The 25,732-nt window shown below is 43.6% G+C and overlaps 1 protein-coding gene across 1 annotated transcript in view; it reads right to left on the reverse strand.

Annotated features, from left to right (window-relative positions):
• Positions 1 to 25,732, reverse strand: part of TMEM245 (transmembrane protein 245) — a 91,019-nt gene that overhangs the window by 13,146 nt on the left and 52,141 nt on the right. Inside the window, exons 13-14 of the mRNA XM_062568497.1 lie at positions 22,393 to 22,538; positions 433 to 533 (exon numbers count right to left, since the gene is read on the reverse strand). Of these exons, the coding sequence (XP_062424481.1) occupies positions 433 to 533; positions 22,393 to 22,538 (247 nt within the window). The remainder of the gene's footprint in view (positions 1 to 432; positions 534 to 22,392; positions 22,539 to 25,732) is intronic.

The following is a 25,732-nucleotide window of genomic DNA, read 5'->3' on the forward strand; positions in this document are numbered from 1 at the left end:
TAAACTTGGAGAAAATCAATTAATGCTAGGAAATTCTTTGGAATCACTATGTTTATCATCAAAGTATTGCTCTTGTCATAGTATTTTCATAGTGAGGTTTGAACAATAAGGAGTAAATAGAAAACGAGGCTGCATATCGAACAGCAAATAAAAAGATTCTGAACAGCTACTCAGTAAGTTTGTACCACACACTGAATCAAGCATCACGATGAAAAACACTAACTAATTCTGTAATTAGGAACTGTCTTAAGACACTTGCTCAAGACAACCAACTGAAGGTTGCACTCACAACTCTAAGAGTTGTCAACTTCTGATTTAATGTTCTTTAAAAATAAAATTGAGACTAACCCTATCAATAGCATTTAATCCTATTGACATTGTACAATAATTACATAGTATTATCTACAAATAGATAATTGTTCAAATTCTTACCAGATGGTATGAAGACTATGTTAATCCCAAATACTGTGTGAGTCAGCCAAGTGTAGAGTCCATAGAACCCAGCCATTTTGAGAGAAGCATCGAATACACCTCTAAAATGACCAAGGAAACTCTGTTAATTTTATTGGAGATAGGAATCTGGAAACTGTAAAGATACATACAAGGTGCTTTGAAAAAACAGCAAAGCTATTAGTACTGTGGGTCATACAATTCAAAATGTAATACTGAATCCTTTATGCATTTGTTCCCTAGAAAAGTGATAGGCATCCATCATGTTTATTGAAAGCATTTATAGATTAAAAACAGACTGTTCTTTACTGTACAATGCATTCGAGGGATAAAGCCCTTGAATAAAACTGCTTGGGCATCACACCACATCCTCTCTCAAAATGAATCTTTTATCTATGAGATTTATATTCTCTGTACAAAATACTTTCTCTTTACCCTTTTCTGTTTTCAACTGCTCATTCATTTTCTTTATCCACCTACACTTCTACACCTGCTCATTTTCACCAGATTAATCAACTTGTCCATGACGTGAAATAGTCTGCTTTAAATCTTACCTGCCTATATACTTGTATGGTTTTCAGGATGAAAATAGTTGAGTATCTCACATTTGTTACTGGATTTTAGCCTCAGAACCTTTTATTTGAAGTTTTTAGGTTGCTTACTAGGTTACATTATTAGAAGGCACATAGAAAATCCAGTAACCTAATGCAGTTCTGCTGAATCTACCTTCAACTTGCTGGTCACAAAACAAGTTTTTTTCTGTTAAGCATGACCACAGGTTCATGAAGATAGTAAACAAGCAGTTAAAGACTCTCCATCATTTTTATAACCCTAGCATACTCACACATGCGGGACATCCTAAAAATAGATCTGAAAACCTGTACCTTAGGACACCAATCACACAGTTGACACTCTAAAACTGACATATCTCACCATCACATTATGCCAGTTGTTCACTCTTCTTTGAGAAAAGCACCAAGAATCCCAAAACTATTTCGGTGGATGTCGGTAATCAAACTATCCTTAGCAACTACAAGTTCTTCTCCTCAGAAGGATCTGAACAGTTACAGCATTGCACAAGTAGTGGCACACTGGCCCTCTTAGTAAAGATAAATGCAAAGTTTGCTGATGTTAACCACCCATTATAATTTCATGCCTTTAGTTCCACTGCCTGCCTCTTCATGGATTGGAAACTCTGGCAAGAGAGCAGAGTGGACAGAAGACACACAACTGAGGTTGTGAAGCCAGATGATCCGCTGCGAGGATTTCAGGCACTTCAAAGATGAACAGGAGTCTGCACAGAAAACAACCCTTTCTGGAACTAAGGCCTCCAAGAATGCAATTTCTCTCCTGTGTAGAGTTAATAAAACCAAGAAAGGGAACCCTCCCTGCTACTAAACTACTAGACAGAATCTTGTCATCTCAGCTATCAGCAAGAATTTAAATGCTCCCAATTTTAGCCTCATTGGGCTCTATTCTCATTATTTCTAAAGACAGTATGCATGTTTTTGTCCTCCTCTCCCATCTAAAGGCATGCATAGATTCCCAAATGACTGATGTACCAACATCATCTTACTTAAAACTCATCCACTAGAAGTTATGAGTGCATAGCAAATGTTACACATTAACACCATTCTTCAAAGTAAGAGATTCTTGTAAAAACTAACTAGGAGCATTGTGAGCCATTTTCTCAGAAAAAATGGAGGGAAAAAAGGTGGAAAAAATTAAAAAATAAAACAAAACAAAACCCCACAAGCTTTAAAGAATGACCTGAGGTAACAAATTCAGCATTTGACAGGCAAAAAATATGTGGTGCTTGAGGAAGAGAAGAAACATTTTCCAATTTGAAGAAGCCTCACTGGAAAGCGCCTGAAAGCCTCACAGTTTTTATAAGCTTCCATAATATTATAATAGGAAATCACAGATCAAGATACTTAGAATCCACAGCATTTTAGAAGTGTGAAACACTCACCTGCATTTTAGTTATACCAGAACAAATTTAACAAGGAGGAGAGAAGACTCCAAAATCCATAGTCAAAGCAATAATCTAAATGCAAGTTTAAATTAAAAGCTTGAGATGGTTTTGTATTTCAGCTGCTCAGTCACATTTTTCTGTACTTTATGACATTTAATTCCTGTCAATTCTTTCTGAAGATACCAAAAGAACATTAACCATCAAGTATAAGCTTAATATTAAAGAGAAAAAAGCAACCTATTAACATTTTAAAAAAATATTTACAAAAACAGAGTGCTAAATACCAGTTTAATCACAAGTTATCTGTGGCTGGATTTTCATATTTAGGAATTCAGAACATGAACAACTACAACAGGAGTTTTGGCAAGGGAGCCCTCCAGGCAGCTGGCAAGATAAAGTGTTATCTATGCTGTAGTGATCTTGAAGGTGCAGCAAGAAACCACTTCTGGTTGCAATAAAGATACGTTTCTTTCTACCAAACCCTTCGGTTTTTATGAAGCCAATTTCCTCAGCCTCTTAGAACTCGCTCAAGTATTTCCTTTTGTATTAAGGCAGGGGCATCTCACCACTAATTAAACCCCTCCCTGGTAAGGCAAAGCTTTCAACTTAAATATAGTTTGTCAGGTCCTTCCAAAAGGCCGAAAACAATTTGTTAGGAGAAGGTATAAAGTCTAAATATTTAACAGTATTTATGATAACTCAAGTTTCAGCATCTTGTAATTTAAGCTTTTAAGTAAATCCCTTTCCTTTTAAATGGACAGAAACTGTGAAACAAATAATTTTCAGCTATCAAAAATGTTTTAGAAATATCCTTACAGTATCTCCTTATTTTATCCATAGATGTGTTTGTTGTACTGTAGTAGTAGCATGGACTTAACTTCTAAGAGTATGCCTCAAGACTACATTTCAGTGTATAGGAGGCAGGCCTAAGGCAGATGTCTGAGGCATCAATTTCACTTGCAATTAAAATATTTCATCTACAGCTATTAGAAAGACTAACTTTCTTCAGTAAGAAATCATTCTAAATTTTCTCACAGAAACTATAAAAAGAAAACCAGTCATACAGTAAGTGTATAAATAAACAGAAAAATAATTCTAAGGGGCAGAAATAATTGCTGCATTAACCTTCTTAGGGAATAACAGCAAATCTGGTTTTCATTCACAAGAAAACATCCAAAACAGAGGTTCAAATCTAGGCAGTTTTTGCATTTCAGTTCAGACAAGCATCATTGTATCTTCAGCTGCATTTGATTCAGATTTACATTCAAGTTCAAACATGTCTTTTACTAATGTAGCCAAGCAGCCTGTAAGAAAATTTTATGCTGCAAGATCATTGCTCATTACAGATTTACTAGTAAAATAACAGAAAAGGTAATCATGGGTCAACACGTACATTCTGGTCTGATGCTGATCCACCAGTTGCTGAAACACAGTACATTTAAAGTCTGTGGATGATATTACAAAGTTGGGAAAAGCTGCGATAGTTTTAGGGAACAGATCACAAATCAATATGACCCTGACAAACTATTGCAGTTGCCTCTAAAACACAACTGAACAATGGACAAGATGTAATGCATTTCAATAGGGGAAGGGAGGGGAAAAAAAAAAAATCAATTGCACAACTAGAATACATGGAATGACAAGTAGCTCTGCATAAAGAGCTGGTGGTTACAGCGGATCACAAGTCAGTCAATATTACGCAAGTTTAGGAGAAAAATCAAAAGGAAACATCACACATGCTCTATATACAATACTACTGTCTCAAGACACGAGAAGTAAAAAACAATCAGCTTTTCCTAGCAATGCCAAGACATTAGCTGCAGGGCTGTGTCCAGACTGACATTCTGAAGCTTTAGGAAAAATGCAGGTCAAATAGATGCAATCAGCAGTGGAAAGTGGTAAGACTGGTAAGTAGTCTAGAAAATATGATCTATGAACCAAAGATTTCACCAGAAAAGATTCTGAAAGGGAAGAAAATTTGAGGAGAAGATACAGAAGACCGCTGTAAAGCCAAAGTTAGCATTACTTTCCTCACTGTGAGTTGGACAAGAAGGAATACACCTGAACTATAGTGAGCTGAGTTTAGGTTAGACATTAGTTAAAGAGTTTCCTATGTGGCCCAGGATAGAAATCTGACAATCAGTCAGTTGTCTATCACTGAGCTTTTACGAGCAGGTAACAGATGCAGCTGCAGCCTGCTGTGCTTGAGGCAGAAAGCCACTTCTCACCACACCACATGGCAAGGCTGGCCTGCAGTGCAGTATGACAGCTGGCAAGAAGCACATCTCTCAACAGCTGCACAACATCACGCTGCCTCTCCAGCATCTCACATGTGGCATAAAAATATCCATAAGCTGAAAGCAAGCATCATCTGGTGCTGAGAACCTGTGAGATGATAGTGGTGAAGTCAGAAGTGACATGGGGCTAAATACACCTAATTTTTTTTTTCTCTCTCTCTCTCTCCTTTACCTTCTTTGTGTCCTTGATAAAGGCATATGGTGAGATTATGACAGTAAATAAATTCCATATCCTATTTGCATACACACAGCTTCCTTTTATACATAAAAGGAATTCCATATTTCAAAAATTAGAAACTCCAATTGCTAGACATTTCTCACTTAGGTTCTGCATGCGGGTAAGCCATTTCACCTGCAAGAGCTGACATCTGCAGATGTGGTAATTCTTAAGCACTTCATGGCAATTTGGTGTAAAGTATACATAGACAAACATATTCCATTTTACCGAGCTTCAAAAAAGCACACAAACTCAAAAAAAAAAAATAAAAAAAGGAAATCAGAGCACATAAAAACTATTTCACATTATTCAGTTATAACTGAATAATGTGAAATAGTAGCCTAAAACTAAAAAGCTCCTGACAAATCGCCATACGTGCATAACTAGCATAAACTATTTTTCTTCTAAAAGTTAGGAAATTTTCTTATAGATTCTATTAGGCCAAGTACCACCTTCTCATTTTATGTTTTGAGGATTTTTTTTTTTTTTTTTTTTTTTGGGGGGGGGGGGAGGGGGGTTATTCCTTAGGGGTTTTGGTTGGTTGGTCGGTTGGTTTTTTAACTGATTTGCTTTAAGAAGCCTACAGCTTCCCTTTGTTTCTATTGGGAGTTTACACTAAATGTACATCCATCTAGTAAAACAAATAGAGGAATTTGGATTCTCTCCACAGAGCCTGGCCTGTTAAGGTCTGTTCACAGCTCAGAAGTATAAGGTATAAATGAAAATGCATTTTATTCCACTCTTTACAGCACAGCTTCGCAGCTTGTTTCAAATGAGGCTGCCACAAAAAAGATGCCTCTCACTCCCCTGTCCCCAGTAGTTCACTTCTGCCCTAGACTGCCCATCTGCCTGCAGTCACTTATTTGCCACTATAATGTGAACAAGACCAAGAAACAGATCTGTTTTTACAAGGAACGTTGAAAATTGTTTTTTCCTCACAGTTAATTTTAATTGATTTCCACTCCCCATCCAACTCAGACTGCTCTGGCATAAATAGCTGTGTTCGCATCAGGCAACAAGTCTGCTGACACTCGCAGCGTAAGAGGGCAGGAGCTCTGCGTTGTGCAACAATAATGATCATCTTGCTGAGACTGGTAGCAGCTCTCACCATAGCTTCGTTACCAAGGGAAATAAGCCCTCCCCTTACCCTGGACACCACCAAGCTACCAGTATAGCTACAGTCAAAGTACAGCTATTACCTTAAAAAGGACTGAAGCATTATTCTTCTACAATGATCCCCAAAACGTCCAACGATCACAGACAGCAAGGTCTTGTAGACCAGAAAATAAATTCCAAATGACAGGACTGGAGGAAGTGCTTTAGGTTTTTTTGGTGATTAACTCTTAAGCTATTCTTTGACTCTTCTAAAGGGGTTTTTTAAAGTAACATTTTAGTAATAATATTGAGTAATATTTTTAGTCCTAAATTACACATGAGAATAGGGCAGTAACATACACTCTAGTCGTGAATGAAGCAGGAGTGGTAGTGTTTCATGACAGAGTAAGATCATCTCTGGAGCAATATAAATCTGAAAATGATTTGCAGACATGACTGAGTTGACTTCAGTAGTCTGCTGTTGAAATAAATTTCTCCTTCGCAATGATATAACTGAACAAAGTAGTAACAATTTCAGCATATGAAGCCTAGCATTCACACTAACTGGATAAAAGGATTTGGTCTTGAACAAAATATAGGTCCCTCAGATAGAAAAATGGATGCAAATACTACAACTCTAAAGGTATAGCAGGGCTCCAGTGAACTGTCGAAGCTTCAGACTTCTTAAACAGTTGAAACTGATAGGAAGGAAACAGCAGCAAACAGGCTTTCTTCACTAACAGGGTAACACATCTACGTTCTCCAAAATGATACTGACACGTAGTCCAACTCGTAATAAATTCTACATCTATTTCTACACAGCTCTTTAGTACTTAATACTAAAGGAAAAAAGACAACGTTTCTGAAGGACTGTTCAGGCCTATTTTACCCACACATACTACATGAACTTACACTGAAACTCCAAGAAGCATATTTGAAAGTATTAGTTATTTCTGAATCAACTGTTTCTAACATTTCCAAATTTTTATCATGAGAAGACCACGATACAAACAGAGTGCAAAAAGCAGCTATTCTGAAATGCAGCTAGGATGTAAAGTAATACTCGTCCAGACCAAGGGTCTGTCTAGTTAATATCCCCATCTCCAGCAGAGGCCAGAAGGAAACACCAGGGGAACAACAGCAATAGGACAAGCACATTTGACAGTTATCCTACAAATTTTTTTCCATCTCTATTTCCATCTCACAGGATTTCTTGTGTCCTATATAGCTTGCCTATTTAATAATCCTCCATCAATGTGTCTTCCAAGTACTGTCCAGTCCCAGCCCCTCCACCAAATCCCTGTAAATCTGCTGCAACCCCGACTTTTTTTTTTTTTTTTTTTTTTTTTTTTTTTTTTTTTTTTTTTGGCACGGTATTTCACCATGTTTAATGGTGTTTGTGGGCAAGTAGATGAAACTCTTCAACCTTTTGTCTATTTTTACCTGACAGAGTTTAACCCTTACATTTTCTTCATTCAGCTACAACTTCAGGGTTTTTTAGAAGGGCATCTTCTCATTTTTAGTCAGTCACTTCTATTGCTGTGCTGTCTAGCTTATACAGGTTTTCTTGCAGCATTACTCAAGGCCTTTTTTTTTTTTTTTTTTAAACAGCATGCACTGACACAGTGCTTTAAACAAGGTATCCTTTATTATTCTCCACATCACTTGTATGGATTGAATTCTTTTAGATCTTCCCTGTAACTTGAACAGTTCATGAATAAGACCAGCAGCTGGCTAGACTCACTAAACCCCCAAATTCCTTCCAGTCTCACACTGAAGTTCCCCCAGTCTGTTCAGATTACTATTACAAAACAACAAACTGTAAGTAGAGGGAACAGTGTATTTTGATTTCTCATGCTGGTGGACAGAATAACTGAACCTTAGATGATGACAAAACAAAAAAATTAAAAATATGACATTAAATCTTTCAAATGGCAGGAGATGCAGAAGTTCTGCACTAGCCTTGATATTGTCTTCTTACAGTATAACGACTCTATATTTAAAACAACAGAAACCTAACAGACATTATAACAATATATCCTACAATCTTAAATACATATATAAAGAATTATTAGATATGTAGGCATGGATCCTGAAGTATACTGTACTAAAAAGTAATTCTTGCAGTAACACTTTATTCTTAGAAATGCCTGATAAAGACCCTTTCCCTATGTATTTAATAATTCTTTCAGCACCTGTTCTCTTTCCGTCCCTCCAAATTAGCTGCAGGGGCCTTGGAAGAAAGGAGAAAGACAACTACATTGTTAGGTGAGCTGGTAACATAGATGGATTACTAAATTCCAGCAAGTTACACTATTGTTAGTGATATAATTTCTGCCACATACCAATTAAATTTTCATACAGAAAACGTTTTAAGTTCTAGCATACAAATAACAGTGTAAAAAAATTGTTACTGTTGTAGCAATAGCTGTGTATACACCTAATTACATAATAAAAATAGTATTACTTAACGCATGTAGTTAATTAAAGAATTAGTATCCTTTGTTATGCAGTTACATTATTCTTTGAAGATTGTGTGCAAACATGCACATGTGCTTAAACATGCACACATACAATAACACTGTATTTCAAGGTGCCTTCAGACTTGAACTGGACAGTCATAGAATTAAAAAGTGCAAAAATACACAAAAACAAATTGCTATTAGGAACATTCTAAATAGATTGCCTGGAATGTGAAAGAAGCAACTGTTAGAATATTGGCACTGCTTGATGTGAAACAACAAAGCCCTTCCATGACCAGTCAATATGTTTGCAAATACATTATACCAGTCCGCATGGTTTAAGAGAAATGCTTTTTCCAATAGATTATGCACTTATATCCTCTCATGAATTAAGAATAGTACACCATTAAATTCCCACACCCTTTGTGACCTGCTTGACACAAACCGTGTGTGTACAATACTGAACACATTCTTGTCGTTTTAGATAAATTTGAGGAATAAAGGGTACTTACAGATTAAGCATGAGCAAGTCTATTTTTCCTGTTTTTTTTTTTTTTTAATCATATTAGGTAAAACTTTCAGAGAGTACATAGACAACTTTATTTAATAAAAATAAATTTTGGATGTAGAAGGGAAACATAGGCAAAGACCAAAAATTTGTTTTCTAGCACACAGGACAATATTCAAGACTAGTTAAAGCTGTAGCATGAGCAAGTCATGCAGTTATTACTGCTAAAACTACAAGCAGTTAAATACTGTTATTTACCCTCCTGGCATAATCAGGTTACAGTTACTGTCTGTTTGGTTCTGGAAAAAGTCTGGACCATTGCTGCATCTCTTTTGGATGTATAGACTACACTCCACATTTTCAGTAACTGAATTGAAGCTTTTCTACCATACAATTTTAATGCTGTTATTCGCTGTTTTAGATTGGGAAATGATTTCATTAAGATGCAAACACCATCTTCAGTTCTACTCCTGTCTCAATGTTCATTCTACTCAAACCGAAGCAAATGAATACCCCACATAAACAGCAAATAGAGCTTATAGAAATTCAGTAGAGTTCCTGTTAAGTGCAGTCTTGTAACAAAACAACTTCTGCAAGAGATAGTTCTGGTACTAAATAACATACACTGCATGCAAAAATTCAGTCAAAACAGAGCTTGTTAACAGTTGGCTTCAAAAAATTACTCCAAGAAACATTATTAACATTGCAATAAAATAAACAAGATCACATGTTTTGGCTTTTCTGAGCATTAGCTTAACATGCTGGAAGATAATTGTTTTCTGTGGGGATTGTATCACCATCTCATTTTCTCCATCATTACTGCCTGGATGCCAAAGCAAACAAACAAGACACTTAAACAGCTGAGATGAGCCATCATGCAAAAGTAATTTCAGATCTCTTTAAACGTTAATAAATAAAAGTTAGAAAACCAGTAAGAACCTATTTCAGTCACCAAGGTATTATAGGTTCTCTTCATATAAAATCTCTTTGATCTGAAGCAAATTGCAGTTAAGGATATCCATACTTTTCCACTTAAATTTTTCCTTTTTGAAGCACCCAATACGTCAATTTGCTATAGCCAATCCAGAAGCTGACCAAATTTGAAGTGTACGTGTCAGATGAAGAAAATGAAGGAAATAACGATAACCCTTCTAAAATGGAAAACAAACAGTACTCATCTTCCTGGTACTACGAAACAAACTTTCACTAACAAACATTTCAAGACTTCACTCAAAATGATCTCGATGTAAGACCTTTTAACAAAGTAATAAAGCCCCACCAAAATCGAAAGCTGTAGTAACTTTAAGCCACAGCCATACCCGTGTGCATGCACTCATGTGAAAGTATCGCACACACTAAATTGCACTGAGGCCGTGACAACATGCAACTTAGTAATGTGCAATATCTCCACCAGAGCAAGCAGAATGAGAGCTTCAGGGAAGGGTATGGTGCATTCAGGAAGAGAACAACATGCTGCTCAGGGAAAGGAAAATGGTTCAGGCAAAGGTGTGCATGCTGCTACTTTGGAAACCTGTCAATTTGAGAACTACTGCTTCATCGATTCAGGAAAAAAGTTAAAAGCACCACTTCCCCTGTTTCAGGGGTGCAAGTCTCCAGGTCCTAATTTTCCTAATATACACACTGAGTTGGGTGAAGTATGAACTAATTTTATTTTATAGAACTTTGCTCATTAAAGTAAAACACATGCCCTGACTTGCCCCAGATAAAATAACTATCTGCCCTAACTCTCAAAACGCTACATTATTAGAAGATTTTACCATAAATTTACATTAACTTGTACTGAGAACTGAAGTATCTAAATCCAGTAAACTAATCTTACTGGTTTCTTAGATTTTATCAGGCAAGCTATCATCTTCTCAATTCTGAGCAAGAGTGCTGATTAAAAAAAAAAAAAATAAAATCTTTCAACTCATCCTACTCCAGCACAACCTTTCTCCCACAGCTACTTGCCCCTTACTCCTCCTCCTCCAGTTTCCTCTGGTTGAGTTGTAAGAAGAGCTTTGATAAAATAAAGTGGTGTTTACTACATTCATGGACTGCTAAACACGCTACCAGTTATAGTATGCACCTTACATCAGGTTTTTGCTTCAATACATAATTAAATAACACAGAACAAAGGACAAAAAAAGAAACCACTAGGTAAAAGGTAAATGGAGCATTTACCAAGAAATGGTAGTAGTAGTAGTAAAGTGACCACAGCAACAAATTTAAAGTGAGAGCAAGACAGACCAGAGTTTGCTTTAAAGTCAAAGAGAAAAAGATTAAAAAAAAATAAATAGTGTGAAGGATCAAAACTATCAGAGGACAAAAGACATTCTTCTATTGAGGAATTAATAGCATTCACAATTATTCACAATTACCTCATATTTCCATTCTTCATACTTCATTTGCAGAGAATGTCAAATGCCACTCTAACAATGCATGTGGCATGAGACGTGTTATTTAAAACAGCACCAGTACTTCACACATCAGTCAGTAGGCCCTGTAGTAACACATGCCTTTGCTAGTGTTCTTCCTCCAAATTTTGTGCTATGTTTTTAGTGGAATCATTATACAAGTATTTGCCTCTCTCGCTCTTCACAGATTTAAAACTGTCTTCCTTAAAAAGTAACCTATTAAGGGGAACAATGGAAACAAAACAAAGAACACACAGGCTCTTACTACATACAAATATTAACACATTATTCTGAAAGCAACGGTAAACAGAAGATCAATTTAAGAACCATATGCAAAACCACATTTATTCTACAACTAAATCACTCTCAGCTGCTGCTGAAGAATACCTTCACGTCTAGAGGAACTTGCATATGAATTCTGTGACACCTCAAAGCCAAATGCCCGTGGTCATTTCAAGCATCCAAACACAAAACCTAAGCAATATATACTAGGATAGGACTACGAGAAGGTAGTTCACTGCTTCCCTTTGCCTCTTTGCCCTGGAAATCTAAAAATCCTGAATCACACTTCCAGGCTGGAAAACTCCATACTGAGGGACCACTGAGAAAACAGAAAAAGATGTTTTCTATGTTAGTCCCTCCACATTGTATACTGAAAATTCTGGAAGGAAAAAGTTTTTACCTAGAAATCTTTCTGGATGCTGCAGTTCTGGTGCTACTTAAGATTCTTCACACAAAACAACAACCAAGCAACCAGTGCTTTCAAATAACCACACTATCGATAAAAACAATTTCTACAACTTTTTGTTCTATCTGTAGCACAGTAAAAAACACAGAGATAAAAGGCTACTAAAAAATTTCTGAAGAGGAGCCTTCCCTTCTTAATATTGACCAAAACCAGGTTCCACAGCCACCCCTCACAGGCCATGTTCACCAGCACTAGATCATCTCTGAAACCACCCATGTGGATCCTCTTCAGTATGTCAGAATATTCCTTAAATACGTGAGCCCAAACCAGAGACTGAACTCCAGCTTCGTCATCAAAAGTACCAACACAAGCTCTTGGGACTCTTTTCACAAGTCAGGCTAACCCTAAAAAGAACTCCTGCTAACCGTATACTCTCCCATGCACCACCTGTGGAGACATGTACACATACACACATAAACACACAAACACACAGGCACCCAAGTCAGAAACAAAAGTGACAGCAGCTCTGGAGAACACCAGTCCCGGGCACGGGCAGAAGCAGCTGCCTCTTCTCCCAGGTGCTACCCAGAGCTGGGCAGCACAGACAGGGCGCGGAGCTCCACTGGCAGCCTCCCACGTGGCAGGCACAGAGCAAAGCTTTGGGATGCTCGTCACAGATCAGCCCCATCCTGAAAACAGCTCCCAAGGAGGCAAGCAGAACGCACCTCCCTGACGAGATTACAGCCACAAGCAAAGGCTCTGGCTTCTCCAAAGTCTCTGCTGCTACTTGGAGCCTCTCCTCTTCACGCTCTGGGCATCCCCCACCCCGGAAGGCTCGCCCTCCATCTTCAGCCACCCATTAGCCAGTCGCAGGGACAAGAAGCTCGAGGCAGCAAGCCCCCACTCACCTTCTCCTCCTCTTCCTCAGAACAAAAGAAACACCCTCAAGACGCCCTAGGACCTGAGGAGCACCCGCCACGCACTCCTTCCGTCACCCTGCCACAACAGCCCCAAGGAAGACAAGCCCTCGGCTCCCCTCTCCCAAGCAGCTCAGGCCGCAGCAGATCCCACCTCTGCACACACCAGCCACTGGGGATGCACGCACTGCGGGGCACGGGAGGAGGGCTCACACAAGACTGCAAAGTCAACAGCTCTTTTATTTGTGGTCATGCGACCCTGTGCTGGTGGGCTGGGCTAACGCCTCCTTTCCCACCTGGGCACAGCCCCCTTCCTCGTCCGCTGGCGGCCGCATGCTGGCCACGGGGGAACCACTCGCGGGGCCCGGGGCCCAGGCGGAGGGTCTTGAGAGGCCCTAGCCCTCCTGGGATGACGGCGACGCCTCGCTGGCCTGGTCATCCCACACAGGGCCTTGCTGGGCCGTGACCGCTTTGCTGGCGGTGGGTCCACCTCCATGGGCTCCTCACGGTCTTCAGGAGGGTCCACCTCCATGGGTTCCTCAGCCTCTTGCGGAGGGTCCACCTCCATGGGCTCCACCCCAGCTTCTTGCGCACGGTCCACCTTCCTCGGCTCCATGGCACCCGTGGCCCGGCAGAGAATCCCACGGACCTCAGTCTGTGCCACGCCTTCTTCCGCTGCCGGGACGCCCTCTTGCCGCCGAGGCCCACCGAGCTGTTCCTTTCGCACACCACCCTTCTTCTATGCACCTCCCAAAGAGGGGCAGCAGCTCCCTTTGGCCTCCTTGCACACTGCCCGCTCCAAGTCTCCTTGGCGCTGCCGGAGCCCGAAGCTTGGGGAGCCGGGCCCCACTACCGGGCAACCGTTCTTATGCCGCCGGGGACAATGGGCGGCGAGGTCGCCGGTGACAGCAGCAGGCCACTGTGATGGCGGGCCCAAGCACCGGCCAAGGAGGGCTCTGAGCACAGCCAGGGGAAGCGCGGGGGAGGGGAGGTCCCTATGGCCTGAAAGATGCCCTCCCCACCAAGAACCGGGGCGTTTCCTGGGACGGTGGCTGAGGGGCCCTTTCCTTCGCATCCCTCCCGCCCGCCACCTTGCTGCACACACACAAAGGCTGCCCCTGTGGCACGTGCACTGCCGCCGGCCTCCTCCCTGCATCCTGGGCTCCAGCCCCCTCCAAAGCCTGCGGGCCTGCCCCTCGCCGCCCCGTAGCACTGCCTGCCTCGCGCTCTCCAGGCAGCCCAAAGCACACACAGCCCTCCACCTGCCCCCTCAACAAGGGCCGCCCAAAGGGCAACTACCATTTCCCCACACCTGCCCACCAACATTGCCCTCCAACACCACCCAGCCTCACCTGTTCCTCCAGCAACCTCGGGATATCCCTCCTCGGGATCCAAGCTCTAGAGCAATGTAGGACGTGATGCTTGAATACTAGCCAGCTCTCCTGGATCCCCCTTCCTTCTGGGGCCTTAACCCGTGAGATTCCTCCAAGCAGGTCTCTGAAGAGCACAAAGTCCGCTCTCCTGAAGTCCAGGGTTGCAATCCTGCTGACTGCCTTGCTTCCTCCATGCAGGATCCTGAACTCCCCCATCTCATGGTCACTGCAGCCAAGGCTGCCCGCAACCTTCACATCTCCAACCAGTCCCTCTTTGTTGGTTAGGACAAGGTCCAGCAGGACACCCCCTTCCTCGTGGGCTCCTCCACCACCTGTGACAGGAAGTTATCATCGATGCACTGCAGGAGCCTCCTGGACTGTTTGTGCCTTGCTGTGTAGTCCCTCCAGCAGATGTCAGGGTGGCTGAAGTCTCCCATGAGAACCAGGGCCTGTGGTCGTGAGGCTACTTCCAGCTGCCGGTAGAAGGCCTCATCGACTTCCTCTTCCTGGTGAGGGGGCCTGCAGCAGACACCCACAGCAGTGTCCCCCATGTTAGCCTGCCCTTTGATCTTCACCCATAAGCTCTCGACTGCCTCCTCCTCCCCCCACCAGGCAGAGCTCCATGCATTCCAGCTGCTCTCTCACATAAAGACCAACCCCACCACCTCGCCTTCCCGGCCTGTCTTTCCTAAAAAGCACGTAGCCATCCATGAGAGCATTCCAGTCACGTGAGCTCTCCCACCATGTCTCTCTGACTGCAACGAGATCGTGGCCCTACGACTGCACTCAAATCTCCACTTCCTCCTGTTTGTTCCCCATGCTGTGTGCTTCGGTGTACAGGCATTTCAGAGAGGTAGTCATGCCTGCAGGTTTCCCAGGAAGGGCTGGGGGAGGGAGGGGGTCCCCATGGCTATGTCCCACACGCACCTCCCCAGCGGCATGGACCCGTTGGAGGCTCCCAACTCAAGTTGTGTTCTACTGACTACCCTCTCTGTGACTCTCCCCTTCCCCCTTCCTGCCTAGTTTCAAGCCCTCTGTACCAGGCTGGCCCCCTTGAGCACAGTTCCCAGAGGAGAAACACACACTCCTCGCACCTCCAAACAGCAAACGCCAACTAGCAGCAATCCCTTTAGCGCTCCCCGGCAGGAAGAAACTGGTCCGCAACCTCCCCAAGACCAAAGAGGGCTGTGCTGGAAGCAGTATGGCAAAACAAAACAAAACAAGAAAAGATCAAAAGAACATAATAAAAAGGCCTCTTCCGAGGAGCCTGTTCCCCTTAGAGGACCTGTGCACACACAGGAAACGCGCCCCCCCTTTCACGAGACCTCACCGCATTCCTATGGACGAGCAAGAACAAGGCTCAGGACTGCACAGGTGACTTCTCCCGAGCCATTGGGGTGGGCGGTGCGGGGGAGAGAGAGAGAGAGAGAGGCTGGTGACGCCAGCTGGACAGCAACCGCAAGACCACCCTCACCAGTGCGCAGCATCCTGAAACACAACCCCCAGTGCCCAGCACACCTTCAAAGCAGGAGAGCGCCCCAGAGGCCACAGTGACAGCAGCTCTGGAGTGCACCAGTCCCGGGCACGGGCAGAAGCAGCTGCCTCTTCTCCCAGGTGCTACCCAGAGCTGGGCAGCACAGACAGGGCACGGAGCTCCACTGGCAGCCTCCCACGTGGCAGGCACAGAGCAAAGCCTTGGGACGCTCGTCACAGATCAGCCCCATCCTGAAAACAGCTCCCAAGGAGGCAAGCAGAACGCACCTCCCTGACGAGATTACGGCCACAAGCAAAGGCTCTGGCTTCTCCAAGGTCTCTGCTGCTACTTGGAGCCTCTCTTCTTCACGCTCTGGGCACCCCCCGGCCGGGAAGGCTCGCCCTCCATCTTCAGCCACCCATTAGCCAGTCGCAGGGACAAGAAGCTCGAGGCAGCAAGCCCCCACTCACCTTCTCCTCCTCTTCCCCAGAACAAAAGAAACACCCTCAAGACGCCCTAGGACCTGAGGAGCACCCGCCACGCACTCCTTCCGTCACCCTGCCACAACAGCCCCAAGGAAGACAGGCCCTCGGCTCCCCTCTCCCAAGCAGCTCAGGCCGCAGCAGATCCCACCTCTGCACACACCAGCCACTGGGGATGCACGCACTGCGGGGCACGGAAGGAGGGCTCACACAAGACTGCAAAGTCAACAGCTCTTTTATTTGTGGTCATGCGACCCTGTGCTGGTGGGCTGGGCTAACGCCTCCTTTCCCACCTGGGCACAGCCCCCTTCCTCGTCCGCTGGCGGCCGCATGCTGGCCACGGGGGAACCACTCGCGGGCCCCGGGGCCCAGGCGGAGGGTCTTGAGAGGCCCTAGCCCTCCTGGGATGACGGCGACGCCTCGCTGGCCTGGTCATCCCACACAGGGCCTTGCTGGGCCGTGACCGCTTTGCTGGCGGTGGGTCCACCTCCATGGGCTCCTCACGGTCTTCAGGAGGGTCCACCTCCATGGGTTCCTCAGCCTCTTGCGGAGGGTCCACCTCCATGGGCTCCACCCCAGCTTCTTGCGCACGGTCCACCTTCCTCGGCTCCATGGCACCCGTGGCCCGGCAGAGAATCCCACGGGCCTCAGTCTGTGCCACGCCTTCTTCCGCTGCCGGGACGCCCTCTTGCCGCCGAGGCCCACCGAGCTGTTCCTTTCGCACACCACCCTTCTTCTATGCACCTCCCAAAGAGGGGCAGCAGCTCCCTTTGGCCTCCTTGCACACTGCCTGCTCCGAGTCTCCTTGGCGCTGCCGGAGCCCGAAGCTTGGGGAGCCGGGCCCCACTACCGGGCAACCGTTCTTATGCCGCCGGGGACAATGGGCGGCGAGGTCGCCGGTGACAGCAGCAGGCCACTGTGATGGCGGGCCCAAGCACCGGCCAAGGAGGGCTCTGAGCACAGCCAGGGGAAGCGCGGGGGAGGGGAGGTCCCTATGGCCTGAAAGATGCCCTCCCCACCAAGAACCGGGGCGTTTCCTGGGACGGTGGCTGAGGGGCCCTTTCCTTCGCATCCCTCCCGCCCGCCACCTTGCTGCACACACACAAAGGCTGCCCCTGTGGCACGTGCACTGCCGCCGGCCTCCTCCCTGCATCCCGGGCTCCAGCCCCCTCCAAAGCCTGCGGGCCTGCCCCTCGCCGCCCCGTAGCACTGCCTGCCTCGCGCTCTCCAGGCAGCCCAAAGCACACACAGCCCTCCACCTGCCCCCTCAACAAGGGCCGCCCAAAGGGCAACTATTATTTCCCCACACCTGCCCACCAACATTGCCCTCCAACACCACCCAGCCTCGCCTGTTCCTCCAGCAATCTCCAGCTGCGCTTGCCACTCCTCTTACCCCCGCTGCCGCCACTCCAGACTCCCAAGGGCCCTTTCTGCAGACCTGCTCCTCCGCAAGCCCTGCCCCAGCACCCTTGGAGGCGAGGCGCTGGTCCACAGCACGCACCAGGTCATGCATGTCCTCCCATTGCACTCTGCGAGGTTTCTGCCAGCACGCTTCCACAGCCTGTAGACGTCCTCCACTCCAGGCCATCAGCAATAGCCCCACCACTCACCCCAAGCAACACCCTCAGCACCCGCTCCTCGGGGGCATTTCCTCCTGCCTTTCGCTAGACACTGGCCCACACGCCTCGCAGCCCGCTTCTCCCCTCCACACCTCTCCCAGCGGCTACTGCGAGGTGGCGGGAGACTCCGTCACGGGCCTTGCTAACCTTGCCAACAACATGCACGACTCTCCCCTTGGCCCACAGGGCCATGCAGCTGCCAGCTGCGGCCCCGCAACGTGTGTCCTTGAACAACCCCCCCCGGCCACCACCCACCACCTCCTCTCCGCTGCTGACATTCCACCTCCCTTCCCACCCCAAACAACAGCATGTTGCCTTTCCAAGGGCAACGCAGCAGTTTGCCTCACGGGCAACCGTAGCCAACTTCCTGCAGCTCTCCAGCTTCTTCCAACCTGCAGCAATGTTGCAGCAGCACTGTGCCACTGCACTTGCTGCAGCTTACCCGCTCCCCCTTCCCAAGGGCACAACACATCATAGCTGACTTCAGGTAGCAGAGACAGACAGAGACTCCGTCTTGGGATCAGAATTAGTTGGGACTTGACTTGGCCAATTTTCCAAAGGAAAAAGGGAGAATTTACATTGTGCTAGAAGTGGCAATTGCTCTTCAAATGGCACAAGACTGGCATGTATGAACAAGACCACTTGTTACTATACTCGTCTATTCATATTTACCTATTAAAGACTATTAAAGACCACATTAAGCATTAAGCAATATGTAAGCTGCTCTAGATGCCTTATGATCAATCCCTGCATACAGCTGAGGAAGAGTCATAAACAGAGTAACTGAGAATAAACATTGCAAAGAATCCAAATAGAATACTAAATAAAGTTACTGCAAGTTAGGGAACGCTAAAGATGGATTCAGACTACTTGAATGAAAACAGTGAGCTCTTCTTATATTATAGCAGTTATATATGACAGGCAGCTTCACATCCTGCGTTCTCCAGAAACAAGCTTTTCTCACTGCATTATACACTGCTGATGTATGCTGGCTTCCTGCTCTCTCTGCCATTACGTTTTTCTTTCTTGATTCATCCGTGTCACAGATGTATAAACTAACATTTTCTTTGATATAACCTATTTTCCTGACTATCCACAAACAGGGAAGCCATATCTTAAGTGCAACACTTATGTTCCAGGGGCTAATGAGTACAATTTGGTAGATTAATAGTATCAGTTTATAAATCCACTCACATCTTTCAGAAGAAATAATGGAGGCATTAACTACTTATGATCAATGAAAAGGCAACAGCAGTTTTCTCAAAAGAATGGCTATTAACTTTCTGGCAAAATTCCAGATTAGCTACTGTCTACCTAGAATCAGTAAGGTTGGAAGGGACCTCTGGAGATCATCTAGTCCAACCCCCCTGCTCAAGCACGGTCACCTACAGCAAGTTAGACAGGGTTGCATCCAGGTGGGCTTTGAAGATCTCCAGAGAAGGAGACTCCACAACCTCTCTGGGCAACCTCTTCCAGGGCTTTGTCACTCTCACAGGGAAGAAATTCCTCCCCACATTCACGCGAACTTCCTGTCGTTCAGTTCTTGCCCATTTCCTCCTGTCCTGTCGCATGGGACAACTGAAAAGAGTTCAGCCCCGTCCCCCTGACTCCCTCCCTTCAGGTGCTTATACACATTGATAAGATCCCCCCTCAGTCTTCTCTTCCCCAGGCTAAACAGGCCCAGCTCTCACAGCTGTTCCTCATACGGCAGATGCTCCAGCCCTCTGATCATCTTCATAGCCCTACGCTGGACTCTCTCCAGTAGCTCCAGGTCTCCCTTGTACTGGGGAGACCAGAACTGGACACAGCCCTCGAGATGAGGCCTCCCCAGGGCAGAGTAGAGGGGCAGGATCACCTCCTTCCACCTGCTGGCAACACTCTTCCTAAGGCACCCCAGGAGACCACTGGCCTTCCTGGCCACAAGGGCACATTGCTGGCTCATGGTCAATCTGTCATCCACCAGCTCTCCCAGGTCCTTCTCAGCAGAGCTGCTCTCCAGAAGGTCAGCACCCAGCTTGTACTGGTGCCTGGGGTTATTTCTCCCTAGGTGCAGTACCATGCACTTGCCCTTGTTGAACCTCAGGAGGTTCCTCTCCTCCCAGCTCTCCAGCCTGGCCAGGTCTCTCTGTATGGCAGCACAGCCCTCAAGGTGTATCAGCCACTCCTCCCAGGTTGGTATCATTGGCAAACATGCTGAGGAGGCACTCCATCCCCTCACCCAGGTCATTGATGGAGAAGGACCATCATGGAGATGGAGAAGGACCTTCTCCTGTTCAACAGGATGGGACCCAGCACTGAGCCCTGGGAGATGCCACTACCCACAGGCCTCCAACCAGACTCCGCACCACTGGTGACGACCCTGTGAGCTCTGCCTTTCAGCCGGTTCTCAATCCACCTCACCATCCACTCATCTAACCTACACTTCCTGAGCTTATCTAGGAGGATGTTACAGGAGACAGTGTCAAAGGCCTTGCTGAAGTCAAGGTACCCAACGTCCATTGCTCTCCCCTCCTCTACCCAGCCACTCATTCCATCAGAGAAGGCTATCAGATTGGTTAAGCAGGATTTCCCCTGGGTGAATCCATGCTGGCTACTCCTGATCACATTCTTTTCCTCCATATGCTTGGAGATGACATCCAGAATGAGCTGTTCCATCACCCTTCCAGGGATTGGAGGTGAGGCTGTCCAGCCTATAGTTGTCTGGGTCCTCCTTCTTGCCCTTCTTGAAGACTGGTGTGACATTGGCTTTCTTCCAGTCCTCAGGCACCTCTCCAGTTCTCCAGGACCTTTCACAGATGATGTTGCCTGGCAACAACATCTGCCAGCTCCCTCAGTACCCGTGGGTGCACCCCATCTGGGCCCATGGATTTGTCAGCATCAAGCTTGCCCAGGTCTCTACTCCCAGCCTCCCCAACCACAGGAAAGTCTGCCTTTCTCCAGACTTTCTCCCTCACGTCCAGGCTGCAGGATTCTTGAGGGCTGCTCTTAGCAGTGAAGACTGAAGCAAAGAAAGCATTCAGTAATTCTGCCTTCTCTGTAGCCTTTGTCACTGGGGCCCCTGCCCCATTCAGTAAGGGGCCCACATTTTCCCCAGTCCTCCTCTTGCTGCTTTCTGTAGTCCTTAACATCCTTTGACAGACTTAATTCCAAACAGGTCTTAGCCTTCCTCATCGCCACCCCTTCATTTCAAATGGCTACAGTAGTACCATTTACTGTTCAAGTTCTCAGCACAATACAACTTGCTAACTGCCACAACTTACCCAGAAATGTCTGAATTCCATTAATAAGTAATGCTCATATAAGGCAGACATAGGAACAATGACAAACATCTGGTTATGGGGCAGTTTAATATACTGCAGGTTAAAAGTCCATTCATACTGTATACATGTGTGCAAGATGACACAAAAAAGGCAGTGTATGAGATAGTGGCTGTATAACATCCGGACTGGTGACTCATTGACTTCACCCCATCCATCTGCTTTTTAAAAAGGAATATGATTTCAGCACTTGATTTAATATCTATTTTATACATTATCAACATAATAGCATTTCAAGCTGTTAGCCAGTGAAAGCTTCACTCATCACAAATACATTACTGCACTACCCCAAAAATAATTTTATTGAGGAATCTCAGAGAAGCATATTTAAGAGAATATGTACACACAAAAAAAAATCCTTCTCCTCTTATTGCAGTAGTTTAGAGGCAAAAGATAAGAGTGGTTACCAAGCAAAAAACACGAAGCATGCATTCTGGAGGCACATTTACAGTAATGTTTTAAGTTGGATAAGGAGAGCACTCCCCTGTTTTTCCCTTTTGGCATCATTTGGTTCATATAGTGGAGAGGTCAGAGATCATGAACTAGATTTCTCTCAGATGAAGCTAAACTGGAAAATGCACTACAGAAGCATATCTAATACATTCCAGTGGCAAACAGGTACTCAGTCCACAAGATTGCACTACAACTAGCCCAAAGTAAATAACTCAGACCTGAGCAGCATAGATGTCAGATACTCAGTGTCAACCGTTTTGAATCAATCTACTCCTGCTGAGCTGCACTAGCTGTTAATGCCAACATAGCTGCAGACACATTGTTTGCTCAGAGGTTTGCTATATTATGGGTAGGCTGGTTTGTTTCTTTAAAATATTAGTATATACTACAGGATAGATCTCTGAATCTTTAGGTGCCCAAGTCCAATGAAATCGCTCTTTAATAGCCAAAGGGGCGGGGGGGAGGGGGGGGAAGAGGGAAGAGAAGGGAGAGAGAAAATCCTAGTATCTTAGAAATCTTTCACATTTGCAACCCATGTCTTTGAAACATTAGCCATTGCAATTGAAAAGTATATTTATAGTTGAACTGATACACGCGTAAGATTTAAAACAGTATTTTCCAGAAAGTGCAAGTAAATCAACAACATACCTTATTGCCTCTTCCACCGACTGGCCAACTATGTTTGAGCAGGGACCTGGCTGAGACAAAGGTGTCAGGCTAATCACCCATTTTACTGGCTTGTAGTATTCATCACTGGAACTCAGTAAGTAGAATAATGTGGTCAGGAAAATCACCTGAAAAAAAAATTAGAGCTTTAAACTAAGAGGCATTAAATAGTCCTCAGAACTACAGTGTGCAGATATCCTCCAGATCATTAAACTTCTTTAGAAAAAGCACAAGGCACTAATCCACAAGCCTGGACTTAGACACACACACACCCATAACACACAGCCGTAAGAGTAAGTTTTCACCCTGCTCCCCAAATGACTTAAGTTATATCTAAACATCATTACAGTTTCAGACCTTTCCTGTTCTTCACAAAGTTGCGTCTAGATCAAGTAAGCTTGTTTTTATTTTTTCATCATATTTAGCAGATCAAAACTTTATTAGATAGTAGCAACTATTTTTTAAAAAGTCCAAAAAACAAATCTGAGCTGTCAAGACTCATTATATAACTAGAAATAGAATATGACAAAAACTAAAATCCCCACCTACATCACAAAGTTTACAATATTTTTAAGCTGCCATTCCTGACTGAATACTCCTCGCACAAGTAGGAAAATCAGTTTCATCAGAAGTCACAACAGCTGCATTGTTTCACAGAGTCTAACAGAAAATACAGTCAAGTCGTATTAGCATTAGTCATATTAGGCATTAAATTGTTTCTTAACTAGCAATTCAAGATCGCAAGGATGACTCTGAGGAGTCAAAAATTATAAAATAAGCTCTTTGCATTTTTAAAACACTTGATGGATTACTATTTCTTGCTGCAGAATTTAAGTTATACTCCCAAAACCTGAAACATTCAATGCTCTGCTTTGAGGGGGAAGAGAGACTGAATTCAAGGAAAGATCTAACACCACGTTAAAATTGTAATTCAGCATTTCCATACACATATCAAGAAACACATAGCTTAATTGCTTGTGTCTCGGTTCAGTAGACTTGGGAAATGTTTCTATATCTGCTCTCCACACTCAGGTGTTCTCTACCTACAGGCTTCACTTTTGACAAGTAGTGTATACGTGGGTTTGGGGATTTTTTTGGTTTGTTTATTTTAAGTTTTTTTAAAAATATTTTTAATTTTTTCCTTAGGACTAGAGATGACCTTCTGCTAAATGCAGCTTCTCTCTTTTGATCTTTAACAGAGTACAAGCTGAACACATTTTTGTTCAGTTCTGCCCTCTATAAAAGCTGTGCAAATAAACCTTGTATACTCTGTTACAAAGTAGGATGAACCTGCACTGCTGATGACAAGGCCAAAGAACACTTGTTCACCAACGCACAACTACCTTCACTTTCACCTTATATAAGCAGGGAAACAACAGATGTATTTGAGTTTAGAACTGTGTGTCTGTTTAGGGTAGGAGTCCTTTCTAGTTTCAAGTTTCCTTTTACCATAGAAAAGGATGACTGGAAAACACTGGAAATTGAATATACATAGATGCAGATACAAACATATACTCAAAACAGAAATAAAATAGAAGTGGCACTCTTAACTAATCATCAGTGTTCAAGAGTCTGTTAAGGATCTTTTTTTCAAAAGTCTTACTGGATTGTGGAAGAGGTGGGCTACACATGATTTTCTACGGAAATATTTTGATAGAAGACATTTTTAAAAATCAAGGTTCTGAACAAAATATCCTACATTCCATGTTTTAAAATGTAATTTTTTAAACCACTTGTCAAAGTAAAATTCACTGTTTTCATTTTTATGCAAAAAGACAAAACCTGGATTGAAATTTCATCAACCCAAAAGCTAACCACTTGTGCAATTACTCTGTTGAAATATTTGAATTCTTTTGCACCACTTCAATCTAAGAATAACTCTTCTGCAGCAACTAAGAATTCTGCAAAACAAAAAAATAAAAAGTATAGTTACAGCTCTAGTAGTGTTTTGTTTTCAACCCAACTCTAACTTGAGATAAGTTAAAAGAATTCCTTTGGTTTGATAGTCCTTTTATTCCTTCAGCAACTCGTAATAGTCTTCTTTGTTAAAACACACGCATGGCATTTTCAAGCAAGTCAGCTTTTCCAACTAGCACTGCTGGACCAGAACAACCAAAAAAAAGGAAAAAAAAAAAAAAAGCATGCCCAAATGCTGCCTAGCTAACTTTAAAGTTCATTCCATTCAAAATAAGAACTCTGTTCCAAAACTGCATTAAAATAAGGTAGAACAGAGGGAGGATACTGGGCCAGGTAGCAATCAAAGATGCAGCAATTGTAAACTTTGAAACTATTTACGTTCACATTAAAATGAAGTCTGTATAAAAGCTTTTTCTTCCCTCATTAGAGCCTAGTATGTTTTTTTCTGGGAAACAGGGAACTGTTCAAAACTTTACAGAAGAGTGTAGGAAACAGCTTAAGATGAAATCTCATCTTAAAGAAAAAGTAAATTGTTAACAATTATCTGCTCTTGAAACGAGTTACTGAAAAAAAATCTTACTACAACAAAAGATTGAGGTATGTCTTATGACCTTTTTCCTTTATTTCTAGAGTCAAATGAATAGAAGGTAAATTTATAATCCCATGTGGGATTTGCTAATGATGCATATTGAAAATGTTAAGAAAACCACAGTGATCTACCTTAGAATCACATCTAGGTTTTTCTCTTATTATATCAAGCTGTTGCAGCAGGGGAAAAAAAAGTATAAGCAAAACCTTGAAAGCAGTTATTTTATTTCTGCAGGAACTCAGTGTTACAGAGAAAAAAAATATCCAGGATTCAATTAAAGTTACGGTAAAAAGTACTTTAAAGTCAGACTAATTAGCTCTCCTGAATTCTCACAACAGCTAACAATTTCATTTATCTATTGCCCCAAATAAGAGACTGTATTAATCCTTATTTAGTCAGCTTATTTACTGTATATCATAAACTTGTTTTTTCTGTCATAAGCCATTAACAAATCTTCACAACACACCAATTAAAGCAAGTTTCATAAATTTAACTCTGTGCTTTACAAAAATGTTTCTTTTTGTAACAAGAATCTCTTGTGAAAGACTTCCATAAATAAGAGAAACAGCAACACTGACTAGACAAGAGTCCTAGAAAATATGTAATGCAAGCAATTCTTTTATAGCATCCTCCCATACACTGTAATAAATACTACTCAGGTAGATGCACAAACTTCAAGTATCTTCAAAAGAGGCAACTCAAAACACTACTGTTATATATGATATTTTCTATATAAACAGAGGCAAGCACAACCTTTTATGCTGACAAATTTACAGTACAGTAACAGGATGTTGAGTTGCTCTATGATTTTGTTTT

This window comes from Rhea pennata, chromosome 2 (assembly GCF_028389875.1).
Source record: "Rhea pennata isolate bPtePen1 chromosome 2, bPtePen1.pri, whole genome shotgun sequence".
Classification (NCBI taxonomy): Eukaryota; Metazoa; Chordata; class Aves; order Rheiformes; family Rheidae; genus Rhea; species Rhea pennata.